Source organism: Nannobrachium achirus (assembly GCF_963921795.1).
Source record: "Nannobrachium achirus genome assembly, chromosome: 17".
In the NCBI taxonomy this organism is placed as follows: Eukaryota; Metazoa; Chordata; class Actinopteri; order Myctophiformes; family Myctophidae; genus Nannobrachium; species Nannobrachium achirus.
The window spans coordinates 3,895,681-3,923,676 of NC_137824.1; the positions used below are offsets into that span (position 1 = coordinate 3,895,681).

The window sequence follows — 27,996 nt, forward strand, 5'->3', positions numbered from 1 at the left end:
TCGCCGCCCCAAGCGCGACTAGGGACACCCTTCTGGGGGTCGGGTTAGACCGACCCAGGGGGTCCCTGGAACCTCCAGAGCTCCAGGGACCAGGCCCACCGCTGGGCCCCGAGTACCCACCTTTAAGCACCCCTCGGCGGGCACTATTGGCCTGCGGCCCGCGCCGCAAGCTCCGCGGGGACCTGGTGATACTCTGGACTTTGAAACTTTTCCGCCCGGCTGGGTATTCTGGACTTTTTGGACTTTTGGTTCCGCCCCAAGCCAGACTAGGGACACCCTTCTGGGGGTCGGTTCAGACCGACCCAGGGGGTCCCTGGAACCTCCAGAGCTCCAGGGACCACCCTCGCCACCCCAAACCCGAGTTAAGACACCCTTCTGGGGGTCGGGTTGGACCGACCCAGGGGGTCCCTGGGTTAGACTGTCTAACCACCCCCTGGACAGGGAAGGCCTGCCCAGGGGGTCCCTGGAACCTCCAGAGCTCCAGGGACCACCCTCGCCGCCCCAAGCCCGACTAGGGACACCCTTCTGGGGGTCGGTTTAGACAGACCCAGGGGGTCCCTGGAACCTCCAGAGCTCCAGGGACCAGGCCCATCGCTGGGCCCCGAGTACCCACCTTTAAGCACCCCTCGGCGGGCACTATTCCTAGAGAAAATATCTGGATGATTGCAGTATTGATATTTTTACTTAAAGGAGTAGTTCACCAATTTTCAACCTGTCTTCATATAATAGGTCCTCACTAATGTTCATGATAAAATATCACCATTTTTTTCTACTCAGTCCAAGTCTCCTTGGAGAGCTGTGGGAAGTTCAGAATCCATCGTCTTGTGACATCATCATTTTCCAAAAAAAAAAATTAATCAATATTTTTGAAAAAAATATTTAGATTTTTATTATCGGGGGAACAATGGCTTCCACTTTAAAATTGCAACTTTTCAGGAATAGAAAGCCTGCAGTTTCTATAAGCTGGATTGGTAATCGATGATGTCACAAGACTATGGCTTCTGACCAGCCCACAGCCCTCCTCTGAGGAAAAAAATAAAAAATAAAAAATAAAAGCTATTTTTGAGTGAGGACCAATTATATGAACATAGGTTGAAAAGTGGTGGAGTGCCCCTTTAAGTAAAGACATTTAGTACTTTTCCCACCACTGTTCCCTAGAAAGGAACGTCTCCCTACTGTGCACCGAATCCTATCGTTCATTTCAAAGAGCCGTTCAAAAGACTTGATTCGTTCGCGAACGTCCCACCTCTAGGAGCAGCCAGCGTGCATCAAAACCGATTGCTTCTCGCTCGGACCAGGGCAGGGACTTCTTCATTCTGTTTTGAACCACAGCAATGAGTATCTGGAACCGGGTCTTATTTTGTTCTTACAATACCTAATTCTAAGTTTTGTTTTGCAACTTCCAAACAGTATTCAGAAACGGGCTGTTTTGGACTGTTTTGGACTGTTTTCTGAATTTAAATGTAACACATATAAAACAGAATCATGAATGGCCAGAAAATACACTGACCTAAGTGGCACACCATGACGGCCATATGACCGTCATGTTTCCACCTCAACCATGCTTCTAGCAAGGTTGACAAAGAGCCCCGGCAGGCAAAAACAAACGTTCAAATTTCAAAAATAAATTGCTTAACCAAGGCTAATATGTGTCCGAATAGATGCCGTTCAACCAGAATTACATGTCGCTCCTGTATTGTTTAATAAAACGCATTTTTCTATTTTCCCTTCTATTTCCTGGTTTTCCACATGCGAATAAACCCCATCTATGGACGCTGAGATGTGGGCGTAGCCTCGCAAAACGCGGTCTGAAAATACATGGGGAAAACACACAACAAACGGATAAAAATGCTTTGTATTAAACAATAAGGCAGCGACATGTAATTATGGTCAAGCGGCATCTATTCTGACACAAATGAGCCTTGGGTAAGCACTTTATTTTTGAAATCTGAACGTTTGTTTAGCCTGCCGGGGCTCTTTGCCTAGCTCGCTAGAAATAAGGTTGAGGTGGAAACATGACGGTCATCAAATGGCCGTCATGTTTCAGGGCTACGCTTTCATTCTGCTCTCAAAATTGAGATGCGATCTGTTCTGTTCTGACGTCTTTTAACGTTTCTATGGTTTGAAGCGTGTGTAAATGAACGGACCAGTCCAGTAGAAGGTATTAAATGTCCATAGTTAGTAGCTGCTGTCTAGTAGACAACAGCAGACTAGTAGACAGTGTCTACAGCCAAGAGCCATTCTGCCAACCGGGCACAGGGCATAGCGCGGCTCATCTTCGAAGAGCAAAGTGCGAGGCTAAAAAGAGATGAGTCTGCTGCTCTGCCAAATGGCTCAACGGGCTGTGCGTTGGTCTGGCGAGGGGAGCCTCGGGTTCAAGTCCATATTATAGTCAGTAGCTGCTGTCTACAGCCAAGAGCCAGCACACAACAGTCTGCCAACCTCAGGCTAACCTGGCATAGCCTCATCTTGCAGAGAAAGGGATGAAGATGGATTTCTGCTGCCTCTGCCAAGTGGCGACAGGCTGAGCAGTGTAGCTCTGCTCCTGAACATGCAGTGGTGGAAAAAGCACTCACGTTTTACCCGGTAAAGTATTGTGGCAGTATTGTTTATTTCCATAGTTAGCCTAGGTTAAAGTCCTGCTTCCACGCATCATTACATTCAGATGAACTGGATCAATCAAATCAATTGTATTCAAAGGAGCTTTATTGGCATGAGAAAACATAACGTTTACTTTGCCAAAGCACGTTTCAAATCATAGTAAAAACTGTTGAAAATGGAGAAAGTTGTGGAAGGGGATAGCCTACAGTATTATGTAAACAGAGCCAAGTCACATTGTGTCGTTATGTAGGCTACAGTAGGCTATACAGGCCAGGGTATGAATTTTGGAACAAATAGCAGCATTTATTTTTTTCTCAATACGATTTCAATAGTAGGCCTATACAAATAAAGGAAAAGATAAAAGCCTCAAATTGAAAACATGTTTAAAGGTAGCAGCTCTATACTGTATGTGCAGTAGGTCTGGATGCCGGTCAATGGTTTGTAATAATGTATTTGTGACACTTGCTTTGGCAATATAAACATATGTTTTGTTTTCTCATGCCAATAAAGCTCCTTTGAATTGAATTGAATTGTAATCCTTCGGGTGGTTGTATGTATTCCATTCTGTAGCCTTCTTTTATCACAGCAGTTCACACTGCTGTGTTCACACATTGTTGTATTTCTCCCAGTAGGTATGGGAGTTTATTGTCTTTGGTCATGTTTTCAAATTCACTTCGGGTGTGTGTAATCTGTCTGTGGGAAGTATGTGTCTCTGATGTCTTGGTAGGTGGTTAGAAAGTGTAGCTCTGTTTCTACCACATTGTGTGTGCAGTGGGCATAGCCTGTCTTCCCTTTGGGAGCGGGGTCTGTCTGTGGCAGCCTTTCTCTATGGCAAGGCTGTGTTCGCTGAGTCTGTACCTAGTCAAGGCTTTCCTGAGTCTCAGATATTCTGCCAATGTATATTTTCTTTTTAGTGCTAGATAGCATTCCATTTGCTTTGGTTTTGGGTTCTCTTTCCAGTATGTCAGGTAGCTTTCTTTTTGTTTTCTTATAATCTGGTTTGGTCCAATGGGTTTTCCGTCTGGTAGTTGTGCTTGCGTTTGTGCCCAGAGTCCCTGGGCCAGCTGACTCAGTGGGCATCCCTGTAGGTTTTCACTATGGTTGAGGGATGTTATGAAGCGTGTCTGGGTTGCCTTCTTTTAGATGTTTATAACATTTAAGTGCTCTCTTTTTAATTTGATAATGAGTGGGTATCATCCTAATTCTGCAAGTATTGTTTGTTGTTTTAAGTCAGGTGCAGAGTTTTTGTTTCTGACAATTCCCTATGAAAAGTACTGTGCTCTATCCATCTGTCTTATGACCATCTTTAATCTGTGTTTTAATGTTGTCTTGTAGATCTCGGCTGTTCCAGGAGTTCTGGCCTTGTTGGCCTCACAGAGGAAAAACCCTAAACTGGTAAGTAGACAATAATACTGTATGTGTTTGTGTATAGGCTACTAACACTAAACCCTCACTGGTAAGTAGACACATACTGTACACTAACTAAATTATAAACCTACACTGGTAAGTAGACAGTAACTAGTCCTGTGCCCAGGGGGTATGCACACTCACAGTATATGAGGGACTGCAGAACAGTCAATTCAATTTTCAATTCAATGGAGCTTTATTGGCATGAGAAAACATACGTTTACATTGCCAAAGCAAGTATCAAACATACAATAAAAACAGTTGAAAATGGGGAACATACAGTTGGAGGGGGTACAGCATTGTGTAAACAGAGCTAAATCGCATTGTGAAATTTTATATATATACAGGGTACAAATAGCAGGATTAGTTTCCTCAAAATGCATTTAAAGGTATCAGCTCTGTTTCATACTGTATGTGCAGTAGCTCTAGATGTCAATCCATGGTTTGTAGTCCTTAGGGTGGTTGTGGTTCTAGCCTTCTTTTATCACAACAGTTCACAAATCTTGCTGCTGTGTTCACACATTGTTGTATTTCCCCCAGTAGGTATGGGAGTTTTTCATCATTGGTCGAGTTTTCAAATTCACTTCGGGTGTTTGTAATCTGTGGGAAGTATGTGTCTCTGATGTCTTGGTATAGTGGACAGGTGGTTAGAAAGTGTAGCTCTGTTTCTACCACATTCAGTCACCATTGACGTCCAGTTGTTAAACAACTGTTGTATCAGTCTGTGATGTCAGTACTATGATGTCAGAGTATGATGTCAGCATGCAGACAGACAGCCATGGTTGCAACACTTTTTATTATCAGTGATGTCAGCATACAGACAGACAGTGGACATCATATCCAAATTTGGGCATTGTTTCAGCATGCGGCTGTTAGCATGTTGGATGTCAGCATACTGATCTCCAAATGTGGGCATTGTTTCAGCATTGTTTTCAGCATTGTTGCTGCGTATCACTCCCCATCTCTCTCCCCATTTCCTGTCAGTCTACTGTCATATCATTAAAGGCATGAAAAGCCCCAAAACAAGTCTTAAAAAACGAAAAGTAGACAAAAATACTGTATTTATGCTGAAACCAACTGTGTTCAAAATATATTCAGGAAAAGAGAAACACACTAGTTGCTATGGTGACATTATACTTTGTCAAATAGTTGGCCCCCAAACTGTGTAATAAACTCCCTGTCACACTTAGAACTACAGACTCTCTCTTCAGACTCCACCTAAACCCATAGCACTACTGTAACACTCCCCTTCCCTCAATAACCACACATGAAGCTAGATAGCATTTTTTAGGTTTTAGGTGCGTGGTCTACCTATTTTTTAGTTTTTCTAGATTGATATTCCTATGCATTTGCTGTATTGCTGTTGATTTACTCACGTATTATCTTGCTTATTATAGAGATGTATCACCTGCTTATTGTAAGTCGCTTTGGATTAAAAGTGACTAAACAGGACTTATTTGGGATGTTCTTTTTAGGCAGGGTGTTTTACTATACTTGTACTGTTCTCCATTTTTGTCTAATAAAATATTCAATCATGTTGATTGATTAAAATACCAGTTCCATAGGGATATCCCTTTGGAGTGATGGTTAAGATATTGGACTTTCACACGTGAGGCCTGGGTTCAAAGCCTGGGTGGGGAGGTTTTCATCACCTCTGTTACATATGGTCCAATGTAATCTGTCTGTCTGTGTGTCTGTCTTTCAGGTCAGTGGTATGGTGGTGTCGGCCATCTTGTTGTGCGTTGCCATGGTGATGGTGTTTGTTTACTCCTGTGTGACGCTGAGCTACGGAGAGGAAGAAGAGGAGGTCTTCATCACCACCACAGTCCTGATGTAGTGATGCATGCACACACACACACACACACACACACACACACACACACACACACACACACACACACACACACACACACACTTACTTTGATTCATTTTCGCAGTCATATATCCACAGACTGGTTGTCAACAATGGCCAAAAGAATGATATCATTGCTGTATGTTTGTTTTATTATTGTTAAAACCAGTTAAAGTAGTGCAAATAGCCGATCTACATGCACACAACAATCTACAAGCACACGTTGTGTGAATGTAAATCTGCTATTTTCACTACCTTTGTTCAACACTCTTGTAATAATAATAATAATAAAACTTTATTTGTATAGCACCTTTCATGACATGAAATGCAGCTCAAAGTGCTTTACAGAGCATAAAATGAAGCACACGTGCTTAACAGAGAAAAAGTAAAATAGAAATAAAAAATACATAAAAAAGAGATAAGTAAAATGATTACAATAAAGCAAGAAAAAATAAAAGCATAGAACATTGAAGAACAATTTCAGAGCCGTGCGGACGTCAATAGCAGCATAGGGATTAAAAAATTTAGCTAAAAGCAAGAGTAAAGAAATAGGTCTTGAGCTGTGCTTTAAAGCTATCCACCGAGGCTGCCTGTCTTAGGTGTAGTGGTAGTTTATTCCAAGCTGTCGGTCCATAGAAGCAGAAAGCTGCTTCACCATATTTTTTATATGTCATTGTTGGTACCTCAAGTAGGTCTGCACTAGAGGACCTGAGTGGGCGGGTTGGAACATATCTATGCAGGCAGTTATAGAGGTACGAAGGTGCCAGACCATTTAGAGCTTTATAAACAAGTAAAATAATTTTAAAATCAATCCTAAAAACAACCGGGAGCCAGTGTAGCGACGCTAAAACTGGAGTAATATGTTCTCTTATCTTAGTTTTTGTTAAAACTCTGGCTGCTGCATTTTGAACAAGTTGTAATCTGTCAGTTGTTTTCTTTGGCAGACCGGAGAGAAGTGCGTTGCAGTAATCAAGCCGAGAGAAAACAAAAGCGTGGATCAGCGTTTTTGCATCGTTCAGCGACAGATAGGCTCTAATTCGCGCAATATTTCTAAGGTGAAAGAAGGCAATCTTCGTGACATGACTAATGTGTGTATTAAAATTTAATTCAGCATCAATGATCACCCCCAGGTTCTTAACAGAGGTGTTATTTTCTTTAGCCAGGTTACCAAGTCTATTTATTATTGATTCTCTCTGGGCAGTAGAACCTATTATGAGAACGTCTGTCTTGTCCTCATTTAGCTTGAGAAAGTTCTCACTCATCCAGCATTTTATGCTGGACACGCACGTCAGCAATGGGTCTAGAGCACAGGGGTCGTCCGTAGCCACCGAAAGGTACAACTGGGTGTCATCAGCATAGAAATGGAAATTCACACCGTGAGCGGAAATAAGTTCTCCCAGCGGCAGTATATAGAGGGAGAATAATAAAGGACCAAGAATCGAGCCCTGTGGAATACCAGAGCAGATGTTGTGTTTGTTTGACTCGAAGTCAGCTAGATTAACAGAGTAGCTTCTGCCTGTCAGATAAGAGCAAAACCAGGACAGAGCTGTACCTGACAGTCCTACCCAGTGTTCGAGACGTTGTATTAGAATTGTATGGTCAATTGTGTCAAAAGCCGCCGATTGGTCCAGCAGTAGGAGAACGGACACATCTTTGTTATCAGCAGCCACCCTAAGATCATTAATAACTTTTAAAAGTGCAGTTTCTGTGCTGTGTCCTTTCCTGAAGCCGGATTGGAATTTGTTGTGCACCTTGTTGTTCTGCAGAAACACATCCAATTGATGAAAGATAATTTTTTCTAGGACCTTGCCCAGAAAAGGCAAATTAGAGATGGGTCGATAATTATCCAGCACGGACGGGTCAAGGTTGGGTTTTTTCCAGCGAGCAAGAAGACGATGTCATTTGCGATATGGTTTTACGAAGTTCCTCTTCATCAATTGCACAAAATGATACTAGGCTCCCCCTAGATTTATCGATGCTTTTACACATGGCACCATTAACCGCATTTGCATTTGTGACAGTATTATTCGTAATACCAGCTCGAATGTTAACAATTTTGTTGTCAAAGAAGGATGCCAACTCATTACACTTTGCTTTAGAGGCAGGGAGTGACTGCTTGTAGGACTGGGGGGGGGTTTAAAAGGCGTTCAATGGTAGAGAATAAGACCCTAGCATTGTTCTTATTCTCATTAATAATTCCGGAAAAATAGGCCTGCCTAGCCAGACGCATGGTTTTATTATAGGTGGCTGTTGACGCCTTAAATATCTGTAGGTGGATAGTTAATTTATTTTTTCGCCAAGCTCGCTCTGCTCTGCGGCATTGTTTTTTGAGTGAACGTATATGATCGTTTATCCAGGGTGTTACTTTGGAATTATATTTCTTTTTAGTTTTCATAGGAGCCACTATATCCAGAGCTGACTCCAATTTAAGATTAAAACGTTGAACCATATCATTTACTGAGGGAATATCAGGAAGGCGGGGTGCACACGCAAGAAGGCTGGCAAACTCTTCTGCTGCCGAGGAACCGAAAAATCTCTTTTTTATAGTATATTCTCTATTGTTTTTTTCTAGATCAGAGACAGTCATATTAAAACACAGTAAATAGTGGTCTGATAAATCAGGCTTAGCGATAATCCTGTCCATAGAAATATTTAGCCCTTTAGAGATCACAAGATCAAGGGTGTGGCCTTGATTGTGGGTTGGCCCGGTAACATGCTGATCAAAATCAAGGGAATGCAGTAACTGTAAGAAACTCATAGCTGTAAGATCAGTAACAGTGTCCACATGCAAGTTAGTATCACCAGCAATAAGGGTTCTCTCATAGTCCGTGGAACAGATAGATAGAAGTTCAGATATTTCTGTAAGAAATAAGGCTTTGCTACATTTTGGTGGGCGATATATCGTAATCATTAGAACAGAGGATTGACTCTCAAATAAGTTAGCTTGATATTCAAAGGATGAAAAACTTCCAAAGGACAGGCACTTGAATTTAAAAATGTCAGAGAAAATGTATGCCAAGCCTCCGCCTCTTTTTCCTTCGCGCACTGATTGAATAAAGTGATAGTTTGGTGGGCAGGCGATGCCAAGTGCAAAAGCTCCATCGTTGCCCAGCCATGTCTCTGTTAAAAAGATTATATCTAATTTCTCTTCACAGATTATATCATTTACAGAGGAGGATTTGTTTAAAAGTGACCTGATGTTAAAAAGTGCCAGGTTTATTTTATGACATTTTACTGTACTATAGCCCCTACAGGGAATGTAAGTTAAGTTAGCTAAATTAGCAGAGCCACTGCTTATCCTGGACTCTCTATTTGAAATTACAGTAGAAATGTTGTGAGCCTGCTTAATAAAAGCGCTTGAAGGAGCATCGGGTCCAGATACGTTAGTTGCTGGGTATAATGGACCCAGCTGACATCAACGGCTAAACGTATTGTCCAGCTGGGAGGCCTGGGTCTTCTGTCGTTGTGGTCGTGGAGGGATGGGTGGGGGCGATAACACCCAGGCCACAGATTTCTGGGGCACGGCCGGGGCAATTTCAGGCGTTTTCAGGGATGGTGGTTGTGGTGCCGGGCGTTTGTCCTGTGGTGGTTGTGCCGCCGGGCCATTGACCGTGTGTCTGGCCGGGGTCATTTTTAACGCAGTGTTAATGAGTTCATTCATTCCATTCGTGAATTCTAGAAGAGGCATTGGAGATAGGGAGAAAGAGGAGGATTGGGGTGATGGGGCGGTTGTACCCGCCCCCTCCTCTTCCTCTGTCAACTCTCCGTTGTCAGTTGCCAGTTCACTTTGCTCACTGTTCGGGCCAGCCACGGCTGAAGCAGGGAATCCACAAAACTCTTCTTCATTACTGTCCTCTTCGAACATTTCCCTGAGTGACTCCAACTCTGCATTCATTCGTCTACTCCACTCTTCAGCGGAGATGTTGTCCATATTCAGTTCCTCGTCAGGGAGGGCAGGGACAACGGTAGCTCCTCCGTTCACCATAATCAGTTCCTCGTCAGGGAGGGCAGGGACAACGGTAGCTCCTCCGTTCACCAAGGCCGTTCCCCCCTCGGCCGAGGGGGGCAGTTCAGTAACCATACTGTCATGCTCGTCAGGGAGGGCAGGGACAACGGAAGCTCCTCCGTTCACCATAATCAGTTCCTCGTCAGGGAGGGCAGGGACAACGGTAGCTCCTCCGTTCACCAAGGCCGTTCCCCCCTCGGCCGAGGGGGGCAGTTCAGTAACCATAACACTATCTCTTGTTATGGATTCTTCGTGGGTTGCAGATAAGAGTTGTTCATCACAATCTGTTGTTTTGGATTGCTGTGTTCTGGCCAAGGCCAGAGCATGGAGAACATTCTGCAAAAATATCTTTGCTCCTAGCTTATTTAGTTGCCGTTCATCAGCAAATAGGTGTCTTCTGTCGAAGAAAAAACTGAAGTTGTCAATAAAATGCACATTTTTGTCGGTGCATGCAGCTAAAAGCCATTTGCTCAGAGAGAACAATTAGGACTTTAATTTGACCAAAGAAACTTGGAGATACGAGGTTTCTGCCCGACAGTGATGATATGATTATTGTATGATGAAAACCTCTCCATGTGCCATGATGTTGTGAATGCAACCTTTGTGTGTCCTTGAATGCTTGTAGATCTGCTGTTTTTCAAAAGCATAAGCATGCTTTATTGCAAAGCATAATGTGTGTGTGTGTGTGTGTGTGTGTGTGTGTGTGTGTGTGTGTGTGTGTGTGTGTGTGTGTGTGTGTGTGTGTGTGTGTGTGTGTCAGACCTTTGTTCTCCATGGCATGGTGAAAGGAGCTAACGCCACCATCCTATTGGCTGGCTCCCTCAGCCTACTGCTGTGCAGTGTGATGGCCTACGCAGACTGTGGATGTTATGATGACTACTGTACTTACTGTACTATATACACCACTGGACTGGTAGGACTACTGTACTTACTGTACTATATACACCACTGGACTGGTAGGACTACTGTACTTACTGTGCTATATACACCACTGGACTGGTAGGCCTACTGTACTTACTGTACTGTATACACCACTGGACTGGTAGGACTATGTACTGTATTATATACTGACTGGTAGGCTTACTGTACTATACTGTATACACCATGCAGCTCGCTGGCCTTCAAAACTGCCCCGAAAACTCACCTTTCAGGAGGCCAGAGAAGGAGGTAGTTATCACTTCTCCCATAGACAGGCCCCTTGTTTCCCCTATCCTGTACATAGTGTTTTTATAATTATATTATTGAATGTTTTCTTTGCTTGCTATTTGTTATGTCCATGAATTGAATACGACTTCAATTCATGGATAAGACTTCTGACATAAAAAAGAACAAAAGGACTTATTTGGGATGCTCCTTTTAGGCAGGTTATTTTAACTGTACTTGTACTGTACTAAAATGTTGTTATTGTATTGACTATACGTGTGCTGTTCTCCATTTGTGAATAGTGGAACTCACAGCAAAGGACATAAAAATATCATGCATCTACAGTGAGGATGTACAAACATCCATGTTCCATCTCTGTGATAACCCAGACATATTTACATCTCTGACAGCTGATACAACAGATGTTGTTGTGTTTGATGAAGAATCCAGGGGAGTGTCTGTATTAGAGATAGCAGCACCTTTGACCCTAGCCTAGAGGAAACCTTTATGACCAAGGTCATTAAATACCAACCACTGTTAAATACCATCTCAGAGCTGAGTTATATATTTGGCAGACTAGGACATTATACCCACAGGCTGGTTGTTAGAGGGTTTCAACAACTACGGATGCCCAAAAAGGAGGCAAAAAGGCTGGCAAGGTGTTGTGCTGTGTCTGCTATAATTGGCAGCTGCCACATATGGCAGAGACGCTGTTACTGATACCCCCCATAGAGTACTGAGTTACATGCCCATTGTGTCATAAAAACATACCGGTATGCCATAATTTTGTGAATGTATTCTTGCTGCACCAATAATATGTGTATCCTGTATGTTTCTCCCTCGTGTTGACATAAATAAATGTTTCTAATGTGTGTTTTCAGGAGATCCTGGTTCCTCAGACAGAGTCCTACACAGAGCTGTGTTCCTGGCAAGGTAAGAGAGACTGGTGGTGTACAGATATGACGACCATTCAGACATTCCATGGCCATTATTTTATCAGTGTGTTTTTGTTACTTTGATTGTTTTTATTGAGCACTACTAAATGCACACAATGCACCTGTTTGATTTGGAGTGTTGGCATTCTGCTTTGCAGTTTCTCTCAACTTGACTACAATGTTAACAATGTTATTTATATAGCATATTGTTTAGACAGATGCTACGTCCTTGTTTACCTGATATCCTTTAGTTTTAAAAGTAGGTTCTTGGTTTATCTATGATCCTAGTTTACTGAGACGCTACGCTGTCTGTCTCTCTGCATTCTATGATCCTATAGTTTACCGACACACTACACTGTCTCTGCATTCTATGATCCTATAGTTTACTGAGACGCTACGCTGTCTCTCTGCATTCTATGATCCTATAATTTACTGAGACACTACACTGTCTCTCTGCATTCTATTATCCTATAGTTTACTGAGACACTAAACTGTCTCTCTGCATTCTATGATCCTATAGTTTACTGAGACGCTACACTGTCTCTCTGCATTCTATGATCCTATAGTTTACTGAGACGCTACGCTGTCTCTCTGCGTTCTATGATCCTATAGTTTACTGAGACGCTACACTGTCTCTCTGCATTCTATGATCCTATAGTTTACTGAGACACTACACTGTCTCTCTGCATTCTATGATCCTATAGTTCACTGAGACTACACTGTCTCTCTGCATTCTATGATCCTATAGTTTACTGAGCCACTACACTGTCTCTCTGCATTCTATGATCCTATAGTTTACTGAGACACTACGCTGTCTCTCTGCATTCTATGATCCTATAGTTTCAGGGTTTCCTGCAGGAAAAAGTCTTGACCAGGGGGGGATCTCATGGCGCACGCGCGAAGCGCGTGCGCAGAAAATTTTTGATAATTAATTAATTAATTCGAGTAATTAACTAGTTCACAGCCAAATCGCCAAACGTCGCCATTTTGAGGAGGGTGAGGCAGCCAGATCGCCAAACCCCAGGCCTTTTTACAGCATTGAATGTTGACGTTTTTCTTATCAAACTTTACCATATTTAGACCGATTTTCATTCGGAAAAAAATGGCTGGACTGACAGATTGGTCACTCAAGAGCAAAAACGAGTGTAAATGGCGTGCGCACGACGTTCGGATCGTGTTTTATAGCTCCCGTTCGGCGGACCGGGAGACATAATGGCCGCCAATGGGCGCCGCCATTATGGGTCTACTGCTGTCCACTCGCTAGTCCAGACTCTAGGAGATTATCGTTGGGCACACTCTAGTGGATAGTACTAGTACTACATTCTACAACAATATGATCCCTGTTGGGTTAGATTAAAGCTAACTTGGAAATTAATAAAATTCCTGGCAGTATAGGCGCACAAGCATATTGTAAATGGCTGGGAGAGAGTTAATTCACTTAATTTTTAATATTAATTCTTATTTTTGCCCTATAAAAAACACATGAATGTGCCCATGATGACGGAAAACACAACTACATGCTATCATCCACATTTATTCAACATTGAATAACTTATATTGCCGGTTCGCCACCAAAGGGTTAAAAAAATAGTGTGCACGCTGGTGTACGAATTCGTGCACAGATGATGCACTATGCATGTACACGCTTTTCACAGCTTTCAAACAAAAAAATTCGCTTGGAAATCCGTTCAGGCATTCAGGAGATACCTATGTTTTCTTCAAATGTAAACAAACATGGCTGCCATGTTTGAAAGATAGGGTTGGTATGGGGGTTAAACATGCAATTTCGCGATCGCGATCATGCCTAGTACATTGTTGGAGGTCCAAAAAGTTTTTTTGAAAAAAAAAATTTTTTTGAATTTTTTTTTTTTTTTTTTTTTTTATACCCTTGGGGGGGCGGGGGGGTTTTCTGGCCAGGCGGGGCGCCTGGCCTGTAAAGTGCTGCAGGAAACCCTGAGTTTACTGAGACACTACGCTGTCTCTCTGCATTCTATGATCCTATAGTTTACTGAGACGCTACGCTGTCTCTCTGCATTCTATGATCCTATAGTTTACTGAGACGCTACGCTGTCTCTCTGCATTCTATGATCCTATAGTTTACTGAGACGCTACGCTGTCTCTCTGCATTCTATGGTCCTATAGTTTACTGAGACGCTACGCTGTCTCTCTGCATTCTATGATCCTATAGTTTATTGAGACGCTACGCTGTCTCTCTGCATTCTATGATCCTATAGTTTACTGAGACGCTACGCTGTCTCTCTGCATTCTATGATCCTATAGTTTAGTCAGTGTGTTTGTTGTGTTTAGTGTTCATGGAACTGCTGAAATATCCTGCTTCTTGGCCAGTGCATAAAATATGTATTTTTACTGATGAAATAAAGGTTATATATTTGAAATTCGCAGATCTACAAGCTCACAATGTGATGTGTTCTGAGCTTCATACGTGTACATTTATGTACATTTATTAATGTTTATCAACATGAACAACAACTACTCTGAAACATTGTGAACTGAAGATGATATGAAGAGAAAACTGCTCCAGTCTGGAGACAGTAACTCCTTGAAGGCTGCAGTTGCTCGATATAACCAACAGGTGTCATCAGAAAACCATTTCATAGACTGATTGATTGAAGACTTTTGCATAGGAAAATGTACAGTTTCATGACCTTACAGTTCACTGGTACAAGGTCAACTAAAAAAATAAACACCACAAGAAAGCTTTTTAGGCTTGTTTCAATTTGGGTCCTTTTTTAACTCATACAACATTGAATGACAGACAAATAAAACACAGTACTATGCAGAAAATATATTAAAAGAATGAAATGCTAAATAAATGGTATTTACAATATGGCCAGGACATTTTTGCGGCATAGTAGGAGAACACATTTAACCAATTGGTTGAGCCAAATCTAGGTTGAACATGATCTGTGGAGCTGCCTCTGGTGTTGTAATTGTGGACATCCTTGATGTTTTGGAAGCATTTAGTCTGGTACATGGGTATCTTAGTGGTGTAGTGTATCTTGTAGACCAGTATTTAGTCAGGTACATGGGTATCTTAGTGGTGTAGTGTATCTTGTACACCAGTATTTAGTCAGGTACATGGGTATCTTAGTGGTGTAGTGTATCTTGTACACCAGTATTTAGTCAGGTACATGGGTATCTTAGTGGTGTAGTGTATCTTGTACACCAGTATTTAGTCAGGTACATGGGTATCTTAGTGGTGTAGTGCAGTGTTTCTCAACCACAGTGCCGTGGACCTTTGGTGTTCCCTTTGAAATTTGACAGTGAAGTCACAATTCAAGGACTTTTTAAAACCTCTTTAATGCCTCAAGAAAGAAAAGAAAAAATGCCATTACTACATCAAAAGTAATCAACAAATGATATAAAAACTGGTAAAACATTGGCCAAATTGTAAAATAATGAAAGAGGCAAACATTTAGAAAATAGCCACACATCATATATCTAGGTGTGCCCTGGGATCTGTTGGCTGTGAACAGTGTGCCCTGGCAGAAAACAGGTTGAGAACCACTGGTGTAGTGTATAGGCATAGGCCCATTGCAAGATGGATGCTGTACTTTGTCATCTACTTTTCAGTTTGTTCTGGGCTGTTTGGAGCCTTGTTTTTAAGGCCTTTGTTGTGTTACAATACCATACATGGACTCCATAGTCAAAGTGGGGCTGAGTGAGTGATCCTGCTAGAGTATTTTTACTGACCAGTGGGACGATGCTCTGTAAGAATGCAGTTCTTTGCTTGACCTTTGAGGTCATTTTGTCACTTAAGATTTGCCTCTAGGATTCAACCAAGTCTTAATTTGGTCTTTTCTTGAGATTACAGTGTCGCCCACTTTGACTGTGAAGTTATCAACCTTGCTGAGATTAGCTTTAGACTCAACAGAAGAATATGTCCATATTCACCAAAACATTGCCGATCTACTGTATAGGCTCACTATCTTATAGATGTATTTTATTTATTTCAGGGAAGAGATTTGGTGTGTAGGGGAAACATTCTTTATAACTGGACTGTGTTTGTGACATTTCTTTATTGAAAAATATCTGCACATAATGAACAAATATATACATTAAAAATGTGTACCTTCAATCATATTCATTTGTATTATATGTATTATTCACCTCAATGTAAATAGGGTTACGGTTAGACCTGAGACAAATGCCTTCTATCTAAATCTATAGTTCTTTAAAGATTTTTGAAAGAATTTTACAAAATGTTACAAAATGCAAGTGACGCGATGCAAGCTTGTATCTCTTTGATTGAATATATTACTAAATTGAATATAGGCTATTACTTTACAGAAATGATAGATTGAATATATTACTATATTGAATATATAACTAAACATAAATGAAAACAGCAGTCCAGTCAAACACTTAAGGCCTGTACATTATCTCGCTCTGGTTCAACTACAAAATAACACTCTGAACTTCTGAAAAGCATTAAGCTGAATTGGAGTTGTGAAAGCTGCTCGTTGGAAAGTCGGAACTCTCTGACGAAAAGATCGGTTTCAGAGAGAGTATATGGATTGGCCTTTTTCTAAAAGAATAACACAAAAAGGTCCTGTGGACTTGTTTCCATTGAGGTCCTATACATTCAATTCATCAACATAGTATAAAAATAGAACTGCGCTCTGTTGAAATGATTCATTGAACATATTACTAAACAGAAATGCAAACAGCACGAGTACAGTCAAACACTCAGTCTAAAAGAATAACACATAAGTCCAGTAGACTTGTTTCCATTGAGGTCCTATACATTCAATTCCTCAACATAGTATAAAAAAATATAACCAAAATACAATATCATCACAAATATAAAACATTGTATGTACATGGTAGAAACCTCCCATTGTCCTCCTGAAAATAGTTTTTCAGACCTGTTTTAAAGGAAGCCAGTGATGTTGGCCTACAAGGTAACCAAAGGTATGGATAATGGAACCCATATATATATGTTTGGGTAATATCTCTCTGCTCCCCCAGGTACGGGGCCGAGGGGCTATCCTTTTACCACCCTGACCTGGGGGGGGGGGGGGGGGGGTTAACACTTCGCCAGCCGAAATAGAATGGTTGTTGGTAGATTAGCCGTGAATTTTAAACGGTTTTAATATTAAGAGGCTCCCCGTGGCTTGGAAAGGGTTAATGACACGCCATCAAAAATGTGGACAATTTTGATTGTCAGGACATTGTAGAGCAATAACCCAATAACCCACCCATCTCCAGTTCAGAGTTTTAATGTATGTAGATTTATGTACAGGATGTCATTTGCTTATTGAACACGTTTAAACAATAAATTGATTTTAGAATATAAATCCTCTCTCCCAGGGTTCGGGTCATCACCCTCCCCTGTGCCAATGTTGGCACGGTGCCTAAGGTTGCCCACCCTGCTCTACAGACAGCAGACCATGCATTCTATTACTGGCCATACATGGAGCATTCCTGAATGACATGGTCTGCTGTGTGATGAACTCACAGGCTGCTCTAGGAACCCTGAAGCCTCATCTGTGCATTGATGAGAGGAAATGGCACCGTTCTGGAGGCCTGATCCATCCCTACAACCCCTCCTGCTCTCTCTCTCCTCAGCTAAACTCAGGGAAGCTGACAGAACCTAGCCTGGCAGCCAGACTGATAACATGATTCACTCACACTCACGCGTGATTATGGATCCCACTGGGAAAGATGGATAACCACGCTCCGGACTCATTTTTGAAGCTTGTGATTGGCTGAACCGGACTTAGGGAGCGCTCCGTTGTAGTCACTTGGACCGTGCGAGGCGCACCAAAACCCAATTATCATTGCGAACGATTGCATTCACCACGGCTTCGTAACTCGCGCGGCCGGTGGCCCTGGCCCGCTCTTCAAGGTCCGCTGGCCTTCGCGCCGCTTGCAATGTCGTGGACAATAACTGTGAAAACGAGCGCTCTATGCCGTTTCCATCCATCTTTCCCAGTGGGATCCATAATCAGGCCACACTCACACATCTGAAAAATGACCGGGCCAATCAGTGACTGCGTTACACTGTTCAGTTGAAACACAGTCACTGATTGGCCCGGTCAATTTTCTGATTTCTCACACTGGCTCCCTAAGTCCAGACTGATACCACGGAGGAACATGTGAGTGAATCCATGTTATCAGTCTGGTTAATGCCAGGCTAGGCAGAACCTTTTATTTATTTTTTTATTTTTTATATAATTCTGTTAGGCTGATGATAGGTTAGGGTTAGGGGACAAATCAAAAAAGAAAAAAAAAGAAAGAAAAAAAAAACAATTACCGGTAAATGAATTAAAAAAGCAGCCCAAATCATTACTGACTGTGGAAACGTCCCACTGGACTTCAAACTACTCTGACTTCAGAAGGTTGACATTTTGGTCCCACCCTAATTTACTGTACACTAATAAGACAGAATAAAGCCATAATAAGAAGTAATGTGTTGCTTATTAGAACTAATATTGTTGCATTAGACAGAAACAAAGACAGAATAAGACAAAATAAAGCCAGAAGGGGCGAATACTTTCTCCGGCACCGTCTGTCTTGTTAGTGTACTGTAAATTAGGGTGGGACCGACATTTCTCTATTAGCCTACAAATCCTTGTTTTGAGTGGTCTTGTGTAGTAATATTGTAATATTTTGAAATATGGACATTTTATATTCATTAGCTGTATGCCATAAGAATTCAAAATCTGGGTTTGGAATAATTCAGTGCAGCAATGTATCTCTAGATACATGAAAGTTTCAAAAATTATTTGAAGGTTTCAAGAAAAATTACTTTTGCACACAGGGCTTAAAACATTTCTTGTTGAAAACAGGTTTTTAGTCCCCTTATAAAAGCCTACAGACTGGTTCTCTCAGGTGGCCAGAGAGGGCGCTGTTTCACAGCAGCTGAGCAGAAGGCCTGCTCCCCCATGGTGGCTTTGAGTGATGAGGGCTTGAGTTGGCTGGCATTCCTTTTTTTTTTTTTTTTTTTACTTTTTTCTCACAAAAGCCTGAGAAGACGTTAAAATTACTCCAAACATGTTTGATAAATATCTATTTAAAAACTCCAGATTGTTCATCTCTAAACAAAACTCAACATAATGTGTGTGTCAGCAGTGACCTTGTATTTTCACCATGAATTCTTCTGTTCTTCACTCAAACATTTGCATCTGCAACACAATAAAAAGACACAATACACAATTTAACACAATAACGAAACAGTAGATGCACGGAGAGTGGATGCACTAGGTGTGTGTGTGCGTGTGTGCGTGTGTGTGTGTGTGTGTGTGTGTGTGTGTGTGTGTGTGTGTGTGTGTGTGCGTGCGTGCGTGCCTGTGGGCGCATTGCCTAGGCAAGTACCGCCTACATCTCTCACGGCCACACAGCAGTGGTGTAAAGTAACTAAGTAGGTATTCGTACTTTACTTGAGTATTCACACATTTCAATACTTTTACGTCTACTCCACTAGTCTACATCTCAGAGGAAAATACTGTACTTTTACTCCACTACAATTATTTGACAACTTTAGTTACTTTGTAGAATTTGATTATAATTACAAATCACTTCAGCCCTATGTACATTTCCGGCCATTTGAAAATAGCAGATCTACAAGCTCACAATGTGTTGTGTATTTGTGAAATGTGCATAATGAGTACTTTCTACTTTTGTACTTTAAGTACATTTTGATGCCAATACTTTTGTACTTTTAATCAAGTACATTTTGAATTCCGAACTTCTACTTGTAACAAGAGTATTCTATCCCCCCCCCCACCCCCACATATTCTCACTGTTTTCTCTTTCCTGTTGTTTTCACACTCTCAGACTCTCAGACTCTCAGATCCTGTCTGTAGAACAGGACGTGGACCGTTTGTGGTCACAGAGCTGAACTACAGGTCCTTATAAGAGCGTAGAATGCCAAAAAGGTGACACACTAGGCCTGGGGCGGTATCAACATTTTGTTACCGCGATTACCGTCTTCCCATTTACCGCCGGTACTGCGGTAATTACCGCACCCCCATATCTATTAATTAACTCATTCTGTGCCAATCACGTGTATACACGTGATATATTAGCGCATCCCACAGTGCCAATCACGTGTATACACGTGATTCAAAAAAAAAAAAAAAAAAAAAAAAAAATTGAATTTTTTTTTTTGGACCCCATCAAAACTAGTGAACAATCGCGATTTTGCATGTTTAACCCCCATACAACCCCCATACAACTCAGGTAGCAGACCTCCAAGCTCACAACAGTGTAAAACATAATGGCTATTATCTCAAGAATGCCTGAACGGATTTCCAATCGGATTTTTTTGTTTGAAAGCTGTGAACAAACTGCACAAACCCACAACAATGCAATCCAGGATTGTGTAAGCCGGCCAACTCTTACATTTAACCACCAGTGTTTTAACTGGGTCAAGTTCAATACCACGTTCAAGTATAACAATATTTTCATTCAATAAAAGATCTATATATCATTACTTTCTGAGTTGTACTTCATATCAGTTAATCATTACAGTGTTGCCGAACAACGCCAGTTGGGTTTAAACCAACAAAACCATAAAAGGTTCCTACCATAAGCACCCAGGTTCTTTTGTTATACGATGAGAGAGCAACCTTGGGGAGTGCAAACCCCAGAGAGAGAATGGAGACCAAACAGTGTTTCAGAGGTGTACAAAGGTACAGGTATTTATTGGTCCCTAATACAAGGGCATCTGCGCCAGGTACAAATACAAAAATAAAAAGAAATGAAATCCTAAAACTAAAAGGGGGGGCCCCAACAATTATAAAATGCAATTAAGACACAACTTTATTTAATATTAAAACTATACTAAAACTACTTTCCCCAGTCAGGGGGGATCGTAAAAGCAGTATAATGGCGGTTAAACGCCGGGAATAATTTAACACAGTACAGCCACCAAAGTGGCGAGAGCAGCTAGGGCCAGAGCGTTATAATATAATTACTTAGTTACTAGTTCTTTATACTCAATCACTTAGCAGTGTGGGAGGCCATGGAACGGGCCGAACACAGCACGTTTCAATACAATTACTTGATTACTTTTCAGCGTCGTACTCAGCAGTGCGGGAGGCCATGAAGTGGGCCAATCACAGAGCTTTAGAGTACAAGTGCTCAGTCACTTTTATCAGATACTCAATGCACAAAACAATACCCAATCGTTTCCCAGTTCACTCGGTCACTCAGCGGTGCGGGAGGCCATGAAGTGGGCCAATCACAGAGCTTTGGAGTACAATTACTTAGTCACGTTTATCAGATACTCAATGCACAAAACAATCCCCAATCGTTTCCCAGTTCACTCAGTCACTTAAAGCGTGTCTCCTATCTCAACAACGTGGATACCCAACGAAGAGAGAGCGGCACAAAGTGCTACGATACCACTACTCGAGTACTCCTCCTCGGTACCCGGTCACTACACAGTCCCAACAGTCAACCCCAGGGAACTCAGTCTCTCCAGTGAGAACGGAACGGGACAGCGGCCAATCGTCACACGTCTACTTCTTTGCACCCTGGAAATACAGGAGAAGACCGCCAGATAACTAGTCCCCACCACAGTAGTAGGCTACACAGGGAACAGCAGGCAGTCGTAGGCAGCGTGACATAAAGCGTTACTCACACACAAAGGCAAGCGCGATGCTTGCCTCCTGCGTTGATAGGATTCGTCACACTGCGATCTCCTCTCTCCACCGTCCGGCCAAGCTCTCCACCTCTCGTCTCTCGTCTGGAAGGGTGGCAGCCCGTCTCTCCGCAACTAGGTACTAATGACAAGGTTTTCAAGGTTCGTTATCAGTTCACTTCATTGTCCCCGTACTCGTTCCACTGAGTCCCCGCTCTTAGCTCTGGGTTTCTCCGCTCTGTCCCAACGTCCTCTCTGCTCTGCGTCTCTCCTCAACTGAGCCCGCTTGTTCATTCATATACCCAGTGGCTCCGCCCAGCCACTTCTCGGTTGGCCAGCGGTGACATCACCCCACCCCCATTGGCCCAGTCTCTTCTCCTTGTTATCCTATCAGGATCTCAATACACAATGTCCTGGGAATGCATTCAGTCATTACCATTCACTTAGAGTCTCTGCAACATATTCAGGTAGCATTCATAAACAAACATGACTAGGGGAAAGAGGAATATAAACATCCAACATAATTACAATACAGAAAATACGATGCGCATTCAAAATCAAAAGAACAAAATAATAGAATACAGCAAAACGTATTTAAGGAAGTAGAAATAAAAATGGAAAAATAATAATACCCTCTTTCACCCCATCACATCCTCCCCCTCTTTATCGTTGGCAGTCCCTGCAACGAGCTTACACTGGACTATACCTGACAAAAGGCTGCCCCAAATTAACTCTAGCAGAACGTTGTGGCCCGGATACCTCCCCGAGAGCTTCTTCCAGTTAGGCCGTCGTCTCGGTTGAACGCATCCTCTCTTCCTCTGCCTCACTGGGACGGTCTGGACCTTATTCCCCCACAGGACCTGCAGCTCCTCTCCCTCCTGACACAACTCACTGTCCCGGTCCCCAAGTGGTTTCAGTCCGCATCGCTCCATGTCCTGCAGCTTCTGAAGGGCCATCTCCTGTTCCTCAGACAGCTGCTGGTCCTCGCTCATCAGGGACACGCTCCGTCTGTTGGCCTCTTGCAACTCTGCCCTGAGGCCCGCCATGGTGATCTCTAGCTGGACTTTCTCCTGGCTCAGCCCCTCACACAGAGCACCCCTTTCCTCCAGCTCCACCGCCTGCTGCTTCACCTGCAGCTCCAGATCACACACCTTCTGGTCAGCAGCGTGCATCTGACTGTTGTACTCGGCCTCCCTCTGGACCAATCGGTGGTTCGTATCCTCCATCAGAGCCTGGATGCTCTCGGTGTGTCTCTTCTGTATTTCAGACTTCTCCTGCTCTTCCTTCAAAGAGTGGGTGCTCTGATACATTACCTTCCTCAGCTCGCCGATCTGTTTGTCTTTGCTCTCGCGGAGGACCCGGAACTCCCGCAACACACTCTGAACTTTCTCCTCCAGCTTGCAAATACGCTCCTCATAATCTTGCTGCTTGGCTCGGTAGGACGCCTTCAGCTCCTCAATTTCTCCATTCTTCCGGTCCAGAACATTCTGCACATCCTGGTCGTGTCTCTGTTGCATCAACGTAACTTGCGACCCGGCATCTACTAACTCAACTAACGGATCTCCCTTCATTATTACCCCGATACTCCGACATTGCCCAATAAGCGCTCCATTGCCCCTTGTTCCCATCTGTGGGGAGTTTAACGGTGGCTGGTTAGCTCTGCAACACCTTGCTATGTGACCAGACTGTCTACACTTTCGGCATATCGGTCTACCTCCATCATCCCACTCATTCCCCCGGGTTGGCACGTACCGGCGGTGAGGTGGCACGTAACGCTGCACCGGTGGCGGGGCACATGCAACGTTGGCGGGCTCGTACTGGTGGCTAGGCGGTGCATAACGTGGCTCTAGCGGCGGCGCCGCCGCAGTGGACTGGATGAGCGGCCGAATTTCATTCATCAGTTCCTCTGTGAGCCCCTGCATTTGGGCCTTGACATCATCCATAATGTCTCGTTTCAACTCCTCTCTCCAGTCACTGTTCTGTGAAGGGTTTGGAACAGATGTGGGGTTAACAGCATGGCACATAACTTCAGGTGTCTTCATACCTCCATATTCAACATCTAATAGTAGGGCCTCTTCTCTTAGCGCAACAAAATCTTCGTCTGGATGTCTCCGGGCGTATACTCGTAGAGCTTGGCTCAGCGGACCCTCTGACAGCCCCATAAGCATTTGATCTCGTAGAACGATATCGGAGGGGGCATTGGTTGGATCATGTTGCCGCAGCCCACAGAATAGTTCCCTAAGTCTCAGAATATAAGCGCTCACGCTCTCACCTGGCCGTTGAGTGCAACTATAGAATTGTGACCGCACTTTACACACCGGAACTGTTTCTCTATACAAGTTATCAAGATAGTTCAGGATTTTTTCCACCGTGTCTCGCTCTCCTTCCTCTAATACAACAATTTGCCGCTTAGCCTCATCCGTTAAAGTTTTAAACACAATGGCAACCTTTTTTGCTTCTGTCACGTCCTGTGTGCCTAATAAGCCTTCAATTTGATCTCTCCACTCTTTATACTTTTCCTCCCCTTCTGTCCCTCCAAACTTGGGCAGCCACGGGGCTCCCGGGTACACAGGCATCATCATCATTACTAGCCTCGACAAGTGCAACAAAATGGTGTACAATTGTTTGGTCTCTCTCGTGTTGCTCTCTCTCGTATCCTGCCGACCCAACGTCAATTATGTAAGCCGGCCAACTCTTACATTTAACCACCAGTGTTTTAACTGGGTCAAGTTCAATACCACGTTCAAGTATAACAATATTTTCATTCAATAAAAGATCTATATATCATTACTTTCTGAGTTGTACTTCATATCAGTTAATCATTACAGTGTTGCCGAACAACGCCAGTTGGGTTTAAACCAACGAAACCATAAAAGGTTCCTACCATAAGCACCCAGGTTCTTTTGTTATACGATGAGAGAGCAACCTTGGGGAGTGCAAACCCCAGAGAGAGAATGGAGACCAAACAGTGTTTCAGAGGTGTACAAAGGTACAGGTATTTATTGGTCCCTAATACAAGGGCATCTGCGCCAGGTACAAATACAAAAATAAAAAGAAATGAAATCCTAAAACTAAAAGGGGGGGCCCCAACAATTATAAAATGCAATTAAGACACAACTTTATTTAATATTAAAACTATACTAAAACTACTGTCCCCAGTCAGGGGGGATCGTAAAAGCAGTATAATGGCGGTTAAACGCCGGGAATAATTTAACACAGTACAGCCACCAAAGTGGCGAGAGCAGCTAGGGCCAGAGCGTTATAATATAATTACTTAGTTACTAGTTCTTTATACTCAATCACTTAGCAGTGTGGGAGGCCATGGAACGGGCCGAACACAGCACGTTTCAATACAATTACTTGATTACTTTTCAGCGTCGTACTCAGCAGTGCGGGAGGCCATGAAGTGGGCCAATCACAGAGCTTTAGAGTACAAGTGCTCAGTCACTTTTATCAGATACTCAATGCACAAAACAATACCCAATCGTTTCCCAGTTCACTCGGTCACTCAGCGGTGCGGGAGGCCATGAAGTGGGCCAATCACAGAGCTTTGGAGTACAATTACTTAGTCACGTTTATCAGATACTCAATGCACAAAACAATCCCCAATCGTTTCCCAGTTCACTCAGTCACTTAAAGCGTGTCTCCTATCTCAACAACGTGGATACCCAACGAAGAGAGAGCGGCACAAAGTGCTACGATACCACTACTCGAGTACTCCTCCTCGGTACCCGGTCACTACACAGTCCCAACAGTCAACCCCAGGGAACTCAGTCTCTCCAGTGAGAACGGAACGGGACAGCGGCCAATCGTCACACGTCTACTTCTTTGCACCCTGGAAATACAGGAGAAGACCGCCAGATAACTAGTCCCCACCACAGTAGTAGGCTACACAGGGAACAGCAGGCAGTCGTAGGCAGCGTGACATAAAGCGTTACTCACACACAAAGGCAAGCGCGATGCTTGCCTCCTGCGTTGATAGGATTCGTCACACTGCGATCTCCTCTCTCCACCGTCCGGCCAAGCTCTCCACCTCTCGTCTCTCGTCTGGAAGGGTGGCAGCCCGTCTCTCCGCGACTAGGTACTAATGACAAGGTTTTCAAGGTTCGTTATCAGTTCACTTCATTGTCCCCGTACTCGTTCCACTGAGTCCCCGCTCTTAGCTCTGGGTTTCTCCGCTCTGTCCCAACGTCCTCTCTGCTCTGCGTCTCTCCTCAACTGAGCCCGCTTGTTCATTCATATACCCAGTGGCTCCGCCCAGCCACTTCTCGGTTGGCCAGCGGTGACATCACCCCACCCCCATTGGCCCAGTCTCTTCTCCTTGTTATCCTATCAGGATCTCAATACACAATGTCCTGGGAATGCATTCAGTCATTACCATTCACTTAGAGTCTCTGCAACATATTCAGGTAGCATTCATAAACAAACATGACTAGGGGAAAGAGGAATATAAACATCCAACATAATTACAATACAGAAAATACGATGCGCATTCAAAATCAAAAGAACAAAATAATAGAATACAGCAAAACGTATTTAAGGAAGTAGAAATAAAAATGGAAAAATAATAATACCCTCTTTCACCCCATCACATCGCATTGGATTTTTTAGAGCTCATTCTTCTCTGTTTTTTTCCCATGCATGAGGTGTGCAAGGTTTAATCATGGCTAAGTTGACGAAAATAAGGCTTTTAAAATGCTTGGTAGCCAATAGCTAACTTCAAGCTAACTTCATCCTCTTCCTGTACATGCACAAAGGAAAGTGTTTAGGCAAGTCATGGCTGCAGGGCTTCTGCATATACCAGCATATCTCTATGGGATTGTCTGTGGCACACTTGGCCCCCTCTAGTGGTGAAAGGGTGGCATTAAATGAGTTAAGGATCGGCGATAAGCCAAAATATTGCTATCATCTTCCCAAAAGTCGCCTCTCCACAGCCTGACTGCCCGAGTTATACTTCTCCGTACAGCACAGCGGGTATGGCTTTGAAAGGAGCAGATCTACAAGCTCACAACACATCGCATCCGCGACGCGTTCTGAGCTTTTAGATCTGCACAGTCGGGTTACCATAGTAACGTAGGACTTGGGCTTTGCTTTTCAGACACAAACAGCTGTGTGAACAAACCAGAAGAGGACGGGTAGTCAGATCGTGTACAGTGATTCTGTAAACTCACGTCACGTCTCAACTCTCAAATCGCAGTGATTGAGTGCTGCTGCTATATACAGGTTTTAGTTATAAGACTTGACAGAAAAGGTTATAAAATCGCCGACGCGCCGCCGGACGGGGCACAACGTGCGACGCGGTGGAAAAAGTAAAATAGTTTCATTTTCGGTTTTCGTCCACGCGGCCCGCGCGCCGCCAGTAATCCGTATGAATAAAAAAAGATATGCCACAACACAAGGTATGTATTAACATCCTTGTGTCGTGTGGATTACAGAGAAAGTTTACGCTGCTCTGTATTCCTCTACGCAGCTGCTGTGCTGCCCTGTGTAGGTCTGACTGTCTGTGTCTCTGAGAGTGAGAGTGACGTATGGTATGTGGCTTCCAAACATGTGGTACACGGCCCAGAGCAGAGCGGCATGGAGCGCATGCGGTCCTCGCTTCTCCCCTGTTTTAAAACTCGCTTGTTTTCCAATAAAAAATAGACTTTTTTTTGTCTTTTTTTACCGCGGTAAGCACACTGACACCGCGGTAGACCTCGGTTTACCGCGGTACGGCGGTACGGCGGTTACCGTGTCCAACCCTATGACACACATAGCCTTACTGACCTGAACTCAACTGAACTATAGGCTCATACAAGAGCATAGAAGGCCCAAAAGGTCATCTGCCAGGTTCAAAGGCCTGCTTCAAAGCTGCCCTGAAAACTAATCTTTCAGGAGGCCTGAGGCGGAGGTAGTTATCACTTCTCCCATAGAAAGGCCAGAAGTGAGTGTAGGACATGAACCATTTGTGGTGACAGAAGAGTACAGAGCTGAATATGGGCCCTTATAGAAGGACATACAACTGAACGATAGGCTCATATAAGAGCGTATAGAGGGCTCAAAAGGTCATCTGCCAAGTACAAAGGCCTCCTTCAAAACTGCCCTGAAAACTCACCTTTCAGGAGGCCTGAGGTGGAGGTACAGGCCAAAAGTGATATCCTGTACATATAGTGTTTTTATAACTTTGATGATTTTTTGTATTGACTATACTTGTACTGTTCTCCATTTTTGTCTACTAAAATATTCAATCAATCAATAGTCCCACCACAGAACTACTGGAGATACAATATATCCATTATAAATGGAAGGACGTCAGAAATGTTCCATAAAATAATTGCATCCAAAAAGTCTGTGCATGTCTCTCTCTCTCTCTCTCTCTCTCTCTCTCTCTCTCTCTCTCTCTCTCTCTCTCTCTCTCTCTCTCTCTGTCTGTCTGTCTGTCTGTCTGTCTGTCTGTCTG

At 43.3% G+C, this 27,996-nt stretch overlaps 1 protein-coding gene across 2 annotated transcripts in view; it reads left to right on the forward strand.

Moving 5' to 3' along the window:
* Positions 1–2,453: 2,453 nt before the first annotated feature.
* The window catches only part of LOC308301792 (uncharacterized protein), an 81,386-nt gene continuing 55,843 nt past the window's right edge, over positions 2,454–27,996 (forward strand). Inside the window, exons 1-5 of one of the 2 annotated variants that reach the window (XM_080745898.1) lie at positions 2,454–2,586; positions 3,937–3,996; positions 5,714–5,841; positions 10,627–10,779; positions 11,891–11,942. In XM_080745898.1, coding sequence (XP_080602024.1) covers positions 10,645–10,779; positions 11,891–11,942 — 187 coding nt within the window. In that variant the 5' untranslated portion in view covers positions 2,454–2,586; positions 3,937–3,996; positions 5,714–5,841; positions 10,627–10,644. Of the gene's footprint in view, positions 2,587–3,936; positions 3,997–5,713; positions 5,842–6,878; positions 6,916–10,626; positions 10,780–11,890; positions 11,943–27,996 lie in introns of those variants that run through there. The other variant, XM_080745899.1, reaches the window with a different exon arrangement.